Genomic DNA, 10,593 nt, shown 5'->3' with positions numbered 1-10,593 from the left:
TCCGGGGGCCGATCTCTCCCGAGGCGAGGCTGGAGGCCCCGGAGGCCGCGGCAGCCGGCCCGAGGCGCACTTCCTGCCGGCCGACCGCGGGGGCGGAGCCACGCGCCTGCCCTGCCCCGCCTCCTGTCGGGCGGCCTGGGCGCCGGGGGCGGGGCCGCGGGCGGGTGGGCGGCGTGGCGGTGCGGGCCGGGCGCGGGGCCGAGGTGCCGGCGGAGCCGCGGCGGGCGCGGGGTAGGGGGCGCGCGGCGCGCGGCAGCGCAGCCCGGCTCGGGCAGAGGCGAGCGGCGGCAGCGGGCTCCCAGTTCTGGCTGTGCAGGGCCTGCAGCCGAGGGGAGGCTGAGCGGGGCCTCGGCCCGGAGCGCGCGGGGGAGCCGGCGGCGGCGGACGGCTGGAGGAAGCGGCGGCCGCCAAGTCCAGAGCGGTGCTCGCCATGGCGGGCGGGCCCCCCAAGGCCCTGCCGTCCACGGGGCCCCAGTCCCTGCGAGACGTGCAGCACCCGCTGGCCGGCTCCAGTAGCGAGGAGGCCATGGGTGGCGACAGCACGCCCAGCCCGGACCTGCTGATGGCCCGCAGCTTCGGTGACAAGGTGGGGGCGCGCGCGGCTGGGGACTGCCAGGTTCATTTCACCTCGGGGCGAGGGGAGAGGATGAGTCCACAGCCACATTGGGCACGGGGTCGCGCCCGCCCTGGCGCCCCTTCCCGAGAGACTAGCGGGCACTCGTCCCCGGAGCGCTGGGGTAAAGCGCCTCGTCTCTGTCGCCGCCGCGGGGTCGCAGTCTCCAGGGGAGCAGCCGGAGGGAGGCTGCCCTGGCAGTGACGGGGCGCGAGTGCCGGTGACAGCTGGTGGGGAGGGGTCCTGGCTTGCACACTGGGGGCCGAGCTGAGGAGGAACTTGTGGCGCCTCCAGTTCTTGGAATCCGCGCTGTCCTTGGTGGTGGGGTCGGGGGAAGGGGAGTGGGCGCCCAGGGCTGTCTGCGGGTGCCTCCACTCTGCTCGGGTGGGTCATGTGGGGGAGTGATCTTTGTTTAGTTTGCTGTTTGCCCCAGCGGTCACCTGACCCAGACCCGGCTGGCCAGGCATGCTGTGGTTTTCCATCAGGGGCTCCCTTGGCCTCCGACGGCCTCCGCCTACCGCACATTTTAGGTTTGGCAGGACCAGGTTTTGTGGTTGAGGGAGAGAAAGTTCGCCCTTTGACCTTCTTTTTGCAGAGGAAGGCCCCTGATGGTGTCAACCCGCAGCTGCGCTGCTGCTTTGAGGGGCAAGGGGCAGCATCCCGCGGCCCCCTCCCCCCACTCGGTGCTGGGACTTCCAGTTGCTACTTAGTCATTGATTGCCGAAATTAGATTAGTCCTCAGCACTTGTGAGCAGGATTGCCTCCTCCTAGCAGGAGCCCACATGAAGTCCTGCTTGTCCATATTCTTAGGATCAAGGGTCTGGTCTCCCGACCCTACATCCCCAGGGTAACTTGGAGTGAATGGGACTGGAGGTGCCTGCTGCTGAGGGCTTTAGAAAGCACGGAGTGTGGGGTGGGGAGGGGGTTGGTCAAGAATTGGGAAAAAGAAAACTTAAAAGCAAATGAACCGATGGCTTGAGAAGCTCAAAGACTGTCTCTCTCTCTCCCTCTGTGGTTATTAAAGGCTACCATCTGAAGGCTTATATTGCTTGGAAATACCTTGCTCTTATTTGACCATCAAAGAGTAATTGTTGAGTGGCTTGAATGATTTGTTGTTTTCTTACGGACAGAGAAATTGGTCTCAACAAGAACTGGAGTGAAATCTGCTGCTGTGTTGTGGGGTAATGAATTGCTTATCCGTTGCTGTGTAACCAGTTACCCTTCAGCTTAGCACCGGAAATAGTGTCTGAGGGGCTGGAAACCCTAGAACAGGTTCCCCAGGTTGTTCTGACTCAGGTCTTGGATGAAGTTGCAGTCATCTGAAGGGGGCCTTGGAGGAGGGTCTCTCCCAGGCTCACCAGTGCCTCTTGGCAGGCCTTTCTGTCCACGGGGCTGTTCTTCTTGGCAACCGATTTCCCCCAAAGGGATCTGAGAGGACTTGTATCGCCCAATCTTGCAGGTGAGCTACCTCTTGCTGTGTCCTGTTGGTCGCACAGATCGGTGCTGGTACCTCGTGGGGAGAGGGCATGAATGCTGGGGTGACTGTCATTGGGGCCATCATGGAGGCTGCCACCACAGTTCGCTATTTGAAATAGTTGATGAATGATTTGCTCCTGGGTGATAGCATACTCAGGAGAATGGGCATTTTCCCCGGAAGGGTGCAGAGACAAGGGCTACACACTGCCAAGATCTGGTTGATTCAATAGGAAGTCAGATCCTCGGCTAAATCCTGATGATTTCCTTTACAGGAAGGGTGCTGTGAGAGATGCGTTGGGCAGGCACTGTTATTAATTATTGAATATTTAATAAGTCTCCTAATAGCTGTGGGGAGTGTCTTGCAGATGCCGGTCTCAGGGGCCTGATGACCTGATTTGTAGTCAGCCACTTTCCCTTGGAGACCAAACATGGTGATTCCTGCCTCAGACTGGGAGTAACATTTTCCTTGAGTTTTGGCATCCACGTGCCTCCTTAAAACTCTGGAGCAATGTGTGCAGAGAGACGCTAGCGAGCATCAGAGGTGACTCACCGTGGTGGGAGGAAACCCTCTCTCTCTAGGCCTGGATTTCTCTTTCCTTGGTAGCTCGGGGTCTGAGGAGGGCAGGTGGAGAGACACCATCTGTCTTTGCAGAGAAGCCCCTTCTTGTGCCTGTTTGGACCCTGGGTGGTGATCTTGGACGGCAGGGCCTCAGGGTTGGTTCTAGGCAAGGGGAGTGGAGATTCCGTAGGCTGCTCATGGGGCGTAATTGTTGTGCATGGGCATTGCTTCCTGTGGCCATTGTTGGTGCCAGGATCAGTGTGGCCTCAGGGATTTGTCTGGTTGACACTCCTGAATGCCTTCTGTGGTGCTCGGGTTGAGGGAGAAAGACCCAATGGGATGGCCTTGCCGGTGGCCAGCTTCTCAGACCATCCAGACCATGGTGTGATGGGGAGGAATGCTCTTTATCTCCCAGATGTTGCCAAGACTACTACTTTGATGCTAGGTAAACTCGCCAAGCTGTCTATCACTGTATCTTTCCTCTCCACCTACAATGTAAATAAATCGCTTCTCTGTCTCCTGGTTTTTTTTTTTTTTTTTTTTTTTTTTTTTTTTTACTTTTATCTGTGAAATGTCCTGAGCTACTTCTCATGACTCAGCCTCTGGTTTCTGGGTGCCTCCCAATACTCAACATCTAACCTTCTGTGGTTACCATCTCTTCCCACATCCGCAAACTCTTCACTCAAGTCTGCAGTCAACTTCATACCCTCATCAGTTACCTAGACTTCCCTGAAAAACTTCTTTTTTAATGGTAAGGAATTTTTAAAAAACAGATTCATTTATTTTATTTGAAACTCAGAGTTACAAAGGGAGAGAGAGACAGATCCTCCATCCATTGGTTCACTCACCAAAGCTGCAACAACCAGAGCTGGACTAGTTCCAAGCTGGGGGCTAGGAGTGTTTCCCGGGTCTGTCATGTAAGTGCAGGGACCTAAGCCCTTGAACCATCCTCCACTGCCTTCCCAGGCCATCAGCAGGGAGTTAGATCACAAATGGGGTGGAAGGACTTGAATCGTCCCCCAAATGGGATGCTGGTGCCATTTGTGGAGGATTAGTTTGCTATGCTGCTGTGCTGGCCCCTCCCCTTGAAATCTTTGAAATGGAGGTGTTCTTTTTCCTTTTTCTTAACTTCTTCCTTTCTCCCTTTTTTTCTTCCTTCCTTTTCATTCCCACCTTCCTTCTTTCTTTTTTCTTCCTTTCTCTTTTCATTTGATTTGAGGGAGGTGGAGCAAGGAGAGTGAAAGAGGCAGGGTGAAAGTGAGACCACTGTCTTCCATCTGCTGATTGCCTACATGGCCACAACAGCCAGGACTGGAGCCAGCAATCTGGAACTCGGTGTGGTCTCCCACAAGAGTGATGAGGATGCAAGTGCTGGAGCCATCGTCAGCTGATCTGCAGACACATCCTCAGGGGCCTTGATCAGAAGTAGGGTAGCCAGGACTTGAACCCAGGCACCCCACGATGGCATGTGAGCGTTCCAAGCTGTGACTTTACTGCTGTGCCAAAACCAGCCTCCATTTCTATAAGGATTGGGAGGTGGAAGGCAGAGTCCTCCTGTGCTGTCTGCCTCCTTTGCGACTAATGTCATTCTTTTCATTCAGATATTTGAGGGAGCTAGGCACTGTCTTGGAAATGGGGGATGAATAAACCAGCCAAAGACCCCCGCCCCCACCCTCATGGTGCAGTTTGGCAAATCTGTGGCTTGGTGTAATAAGTGCTAGGGAAGAAAGAAAAGAAAGAGGCCATTGGGAGAGGCCCAGGATCACTGGCCATGGGGAGAGAGAGTTGGGCGGACCTTACTGAGTGTAGGACTTGAGCAGATTTGAAGGAATGGAGGGATTAGCAAGCAGGTAGGCATCTGCAGAAGATTGTTGAAGAGAGAATAGCTGGAATAAGGGCACGATGACCGAGGTCTGCTGAGGTCACTGGGGCTGGGCCTGCTGGAGCATGGGAGAGTCCCAGAGCGAGGGGAGGCAGAGAGGAGGGAGCAGGTTGTGCTGGCCCTGCTTCAGCCATTTGAGGAATTTAGCCTGTATGTGCCTGGGGCAGGAGGGTATTAGAGGGTCTTGAACAGAAAGTGGGCAATGTTGACTTTCATGTTAAAGAGCTAGCAAAGGGGCTGTTGAATTGAGAATTCCTTGTTTGATGAGTCAACTGAATTAATGAGTGTTCTTTTTAGTTAAGAGGACACGAACTGAGTGCAAACTGGCTAGAGAGAAAAAGAAAAAAGAAAAGAACAAAACCAGGATAGGCACATGTTGCAGAAAAGGTCCAGGTCTTTTTGACTTCAGGAATGTCTGGAGCCAGGGATTGAGATGATGTCTTGAGTTTGTTGCTTGCTACCACTGAACTCTGCTCTCCTCTGTGTCAGCTTTATTCTCAAGCCAGCGAAGGCATGTGTTCCATGGACAAGCTTCACAGCGTCAGCAGAAAGAGAACACCTCTGTCCCCACAATTGCCATGCAAGCTCTGGGCTGCTGTTGCCTTAGTCTAAACCAGGTCAGGCGCCTTACCTTGTCTTTGTGACTCCATTTGCTCAGAGCTAAATCAGGTGCTCGCTCACCTTTGGAATGGAACAAGAGCGAGCTTGCTTGCTTGCTTCTTTCTTTCTTGTGAAATATCTACATGAACCATATAAAAATATGTCTATATTTTGGGGAATAAAATATCTGTGTTGTTTGAAGACTACTGTAGTGACCACTGAGGTTCCTAGCTCCCAGATGGAGACAGAGTGTTGCTAGCATTTTGGGAGCTGCCTCTGTGCCTGGGGCGGAAGGGATTGGTCTCTACAGACCTTCTGCCCTGTTATTTTCTAGGTTCACTGCTTCTCTCTTTCACGAAGATCTGCAGACCCCAGCTTACTGTCATTTCCAGTCAAGGTCACGTGCTGATCATCTGCATGGCTGATATGCTCAAATCTCTGAAACTATCAGTCTCAACCTTCTTCTCTCCAGTCACCTTCACCTATTTTCATTTTTTTTTTTTAAGGGCGGTTGCCCTCTGCCATGGCCACACCCTTGCGTGGTCATACCTAGAACCACTCCAGCTCTGAGGTAATGCCATTAGATACCATCTCCTTTTAAAACACATTTTGTTGTGTGTGTTTAAGTTATGCCCCAAGATGTTTGGGGAACCTAGAGATAGTCAAATGGTTACTATGGTGAAGCGAGTTAGCATATCCATCATCTAGTTACCTTTCTTTGGCATCTGATGGCAAAAGCAGCTATGGTTTGTTCATTAGCTTGAATCTCATATACAGAAGAATGTTATCCTAGTGTTGTATGTTAGATCTTTAGACTTGTTTGTCCTAATTACCTACTGCTTTGTATCCTCTGATACAGCTCCACATTTCCTCCTGCCTACCCTGTATCTCTGTATACATATATTTTTATTTTTTTTAAAGATTCCAGGTATATATGGGATCATGTGAAATTTCCTTTTCTGTTTGCTTAGCTTATTTCACTTAGCATTCTGGTTCCTCCCATCTTACCTACCTGGTGGCAAAATGGCAAGATGTTCTTCTTTTTTTTTTTTTTAAGATTTATTTTGTTTTTATTGGAAAGTCAGATATGCAGAGAGGAGGAGAGACAGAGAGGAAGATCTTCCATCCATTGATTCACTCCCCAAGCAGCCACAACGGTTGGAGCTGTGCCAATCTGAAGCCAGGAGCCCAGAGCCTCTTCTGGGTCTCCTACACAGGTGTAGGATCCCAAGGCTTTGGGTTGTCCTCAATTGCTTTCCCAGGCCACGGGCAGGGAGCTGGATGGGAAGTGGGACGGTTGGGATTAGAACCATTTCCCATATGGGGTCCTGATATGTTCAAGGCAAGGAGTTTAGCCGCTAGGCTACCATTGCGGACCCCAAGATTGTCTTTTATAAGGGCTGAAAAATACTCCATTATTTGTGCATCCACAGATGTCACTGCTTCCTTATCCTCTCATCTGTTGAGGGACACCTTGTTCATTTGCATAACTTGGCAATTGTGAATACTGCCACTGTGAACTCAGGAGTACAGATTGGGTTATTAGGTAGTGATTTCATTTCTTTTGAGTATATGCCTGCAAGTGGGATTGCTTGGTCTGATAATAGGTCTATTTTTAATTTCTTTAGAAGCCTCCATTTGTTTTCCATAGTGGCAGTATATCCCCCCTGCAGGCCCACCAGCCACGCACGAGAGTTCCCTGTTCTCTAAAAATACCTTCTTGCCTCACCCTCCGGGCTGCAGGGAGTGGTCAGTGATAACTGATAACTGCCCTGGCCCTCTGCTTTTCCTCTCCCATCTCGTGAACTGCTCCTGTCTGTGCTTCCCTCAGCCCCTCTGCCCTTCCCTTACACTCAGCCTAGATCATTTCGCTTGTTCACGTCTTCCTCTGATGCCCAGGGTGTGGGATGCACCGTGATTGCCGCTGCCAAAGTGAATTCACTGTGTGATGGGGGCCGTGGTGGAGCTGAGCACCCCGCTCTTCCCACCGTGACCTCCCGCTGGTGTGAAGCTGTGCCCTGCCCCTTGCGTCTTTCACCCTTCTACTCTGCCCGCCGGCTCTGCTGTACCATGGAGAAGATGAAGTCACAGGAAAGAACTTTTTTCTTTCACCAAGTTGCAAAATGATGTGAGCCTTTACTCGCCCGTTCTCCCTCCCTCTCTCTTTCTCTTTCTTTCTTTCTTCTTTTTTTCAGATGTATTTATTTGTTTGAAAGGCAGAGTTAAAGGGGGACAGAGAATTTCCATCTGCTGGTTCACTCCCTAAATGGCTGCAGTGGCTGGGACTGGGTCAGACTGAAGCTAGGAGTTTCATCTGAGGCTCCCATGTGGGCCATCTTTGCTGCTTTTCCCAGGAGCATTAGACCAGAGGTGGAGCAGCCAGGACATGAACCTTCACAAACCGGCCTTGAAAGGAAAGTTTTCTGCCCCTTCCTTCCCTGATCTCTAGCTTAATCCCCTGCCTGCTATATTCTACTTTCTACAAAAGCTGTTCAAAGTCCCCTGTGACTTCCTTATTACGACACCCAGTGCCTGTCTTCACGATCCTTACGTCACGTGGTGTGCTGGTAGGTAACACTTGATCCTGTTGAGTACCCTGCTATTTGAAGTACTTGCCCTTGACTGGAACCGGGTCATTGGGATTTGAATCTCACCTCTACCTCTGACAGTCTCAGTCATGGCAGTTCGTTTAACCCCCAAGCCTCAGCCTTCTCGTCTGTAAAACGGGACTCGGGAAGTCCCTCCATCACAGAACTGAGGAAGACCCAGTGAGTTCCCAATCCAAGGGGCGCTGGTGACACTGGTCTGGGTGACATAGTGGTTCTTGTTCCTTGCTGTTGAGCTCTCCACATTTTCTTTCTGCATATAGGGAATTTGGTACATGGGTGATAAAAAGTGGGAGAGGTCGCTGGGATGGTCAGGTCACTGGCAGTAGCTGGAGCAGCATGAAGTGTCTCCTTAGGGCTTGGAGGGTCAGTGGGAGGAGGAGGTGTTAGTAGAATCCAAGACTCCATGGGAACTCGGCCTGTGGCACATAACTGCTTAGGGCTAGGGCCACTGAGGAAGGAAGCCTGGAAGAGGAATCAGCTGTGGCCTGGGACACTGTGAGGTGACTGAGATGTGATTGTAGAAATTGGAGTGAAAAGATGTTTATTTTGGTGTGAAGAAACTGTGCATGGGTCGGGAGTCTTCAAAAAGGTTATGGAAAATACATAGGGAGAAAAACTGTGGATTTCAACAATATTTTTACCGAAAGAAATCTACATTTTCTTTCTTTTGTAAGATTTATTTTATTGTTATTGGAAAGGCAAATTTACAGAGAGAAGATAAAGATTCTCTGTTTGCTGATTCACTTCCCAAATGCCTCAATGGCTGGAGCTGAACTGACCCAGTGCCAGGACCCAGCAGTTTCTTCTGGGTCTTCCGTGTGGGTACAGAGTCCCACGGCTTTGGGCCATCCTCTACTGCTTTCCCAGGCCACAAGCAGAAAGCTGGATGGCAAGTGGAGCAGCCAGGATATGAACCGGTGCCCATATGAGATCCCAGCATGTTCAAAGAGAGGATTTAGCAATTGAGCTGTAGCGCTGGGTCCTTCGTTCCATTTTCTACAAACTCTCTATAGTCCCCTGCTCTGAAGAAGAAAAGCTTAAGAGAGAAATAGTCCTGCCTTCCCATCTCATTCTGCCTCCCACCTTTATCCTGTCTCCCCCCCTTCATCCTGCCTTCTGGTTTCATCAGTATCCCCCACTGGGCTGAGGTATCCTTGTTGGTGGACATGTGTCTCCTGAGTGGCCAGTCAGGCTTTCTTAAGGTTTACTAGATGCATACTGTTAGCTTTTCAATTGTGCTTCCTGCCATGTGGAGAGTACCTGCTTAAGAATAAAGGCAGAAGGATCAGTGTCTGTCCTGGTGGTTAAGATATCTGAGGCCCTTGTTGGAGTACTGGCGTTTGATACCTGCCTCCAGCTCCTGACTCCGCTATCTGTTGGTGCAAACTCTGGGAGGCAGCGGTGCTGGCTCAAGTACCTGGGTCCCAGCCATGTGTAGGGGAGACACACATTGAATATGTGGCTGTGTTATTGTCCAACGCACTTCCGGCTGTTATGGGCATTTGGAGAGTGAACCAGCAGCTGAGAGTTTGCTTTCTGAAATGAAAAAGAAAAGTAAACAAAGAAACAGTATGAAGCCAGAGAGCGAAGTAGAATTGGGAGTGAAAGAGGGGCAGGATCTTTTGAGTTCTGGAGCCAGCTGATCCTGAGGCCAGCATGGCTTTGTGGTTGTAGGAGTTAATAAGATCCTGTGTGTTTTTTTTTTTTTAAACACTGTTTTCAAGTAGGGTTGTCACCTGAAACAAATGAAAAGCTAGTACATCAGCCTTAAAATATAAAGTGAATGGAAAGCACTTGGCTTAGTGGGCAAGTGCCACTGGAGGTGTCTGCACCCCATATTGCGGTGTGTAGGAGAAGTTCTGGCTCAGTTGCTGACTCCAGGTGCCTGCTAATGTGCACTTCGGGGGGCATCAGATGGTGGCTCAAGAAGTTGAGCCATGTAGGAGACCTGCATTCAGTTTCTGACTCCTGGATTTGGCCCAGTCCTGGCTGTCATGGGCATTTGGGGTGGGAGTGGGGGAAAGAGAGAGAGAGAGAGAGAGAGAGAGAGAGAGAGAGAGAGAGAGAGAGAGAGAGAGAATGAATGAATGAATGAGAACGGGATATTTAATTCCTGTTGGGGGTGTTAGTCTGCAAATCAGTTGGTGGCAGAGGTTGTGTTTTCCCTAGGTCCTTTGGGTCTTGCAGAGTGTTTATTCAGCTATGGGATGGGAAAAGCACCAAGGCTGAGGGAGGTGCTTGAACTAAGTTCCTGAGGTAGATAAGACTTCTCCCTATGCCATGCAGGGGGAGTGGGTTTTGAGAATCTCAAGCTGGAGGTGGGCAGGCAGGTGGGACTGAAGACCACTGAGTGCTGTCACATGTAGGTTAGTGTGGATTCTTGCAGCAGTAGCCAGCCCAGGGGAAGGTTTTCGAGCAGGGGAACAGGTGCTGTGATCAGAGCTTGGGATGACGGAGACTGGCAGTGAGAGAGGTCAGGTTATCTTGGCTTACATTGGTGTTGTTGCTGGCAAGAAGAAAGATTGGGAAAAAGTCAAGATGACGGGACTGGGCCTGGTGGGGATGACAGAATTTCTAGTTCAGGAGACTCAGATGCCTCTTGAGGAGGGAGAAGGCGGCCTGGGGAGCATGTGTGCCAGTGAGGTGTAGACGGGATGTGGGTTTAGGTCAGGAGTTCAGGACGGAGGTTGTCTGAAGGCTGCTATTGGAAACCTGTACAACTTCAAGGCTCAAACACAGGATGCCTCCCGGAAGCTCTGGGCGGTCCCCAGGGCTTGCAGCTGAGATGTGGGTGGAAGGTGCAGTCACTGAGGTCAGAATTCAGGAGGGTACGAGGCCACAGCCACCTGGGGAC

The 10,593-nt window shown here is 51.4% G+C and overlaps 1 protein-coding gene across 1 annotated transcript in view; it reads left to right on the top strand.

The window, feature by feature from the left end:
- Positions 1–276: 276 nt before the first annotated feature.
- The window catches only part of SNX30 (sorting nexin family member 30), a 96,821-nt gene continuing 86,504 nt past the window's right edge, over positions 277–10,593 (top strand). The window contains exon 1 of the mRNA XM_004580903.4: positions 277–586. Within this exon, the coding sequence (XP_004580960.1) occupies positions 431–586 (156 nt within the window). The 5' untranslated portion in view covers positions 277–430. The remainder of the gene's footprint in view (positions 587–10,593) is intronic.

Source organism: Ochotona princeps, chromosome 14, assembly GCF_030435755.1.
Source record: "Ochotona princeps isolate mOchPri1 chromosome 14, mOchPri1.hap1, whole genome shotgun sequence".
Classification (NCBI taxonomy): domain Eukaryota; kingdom Metazoa; phylum Chordata; class Mammalia; order Lagomorpha; family Ochotonidae; genus Ochotona; species Ochotona princeps.
Note: the sequence above shows the minus strand (reverse complement) of the source record. Positions and strands in the feature narration are given on the sequence as shown.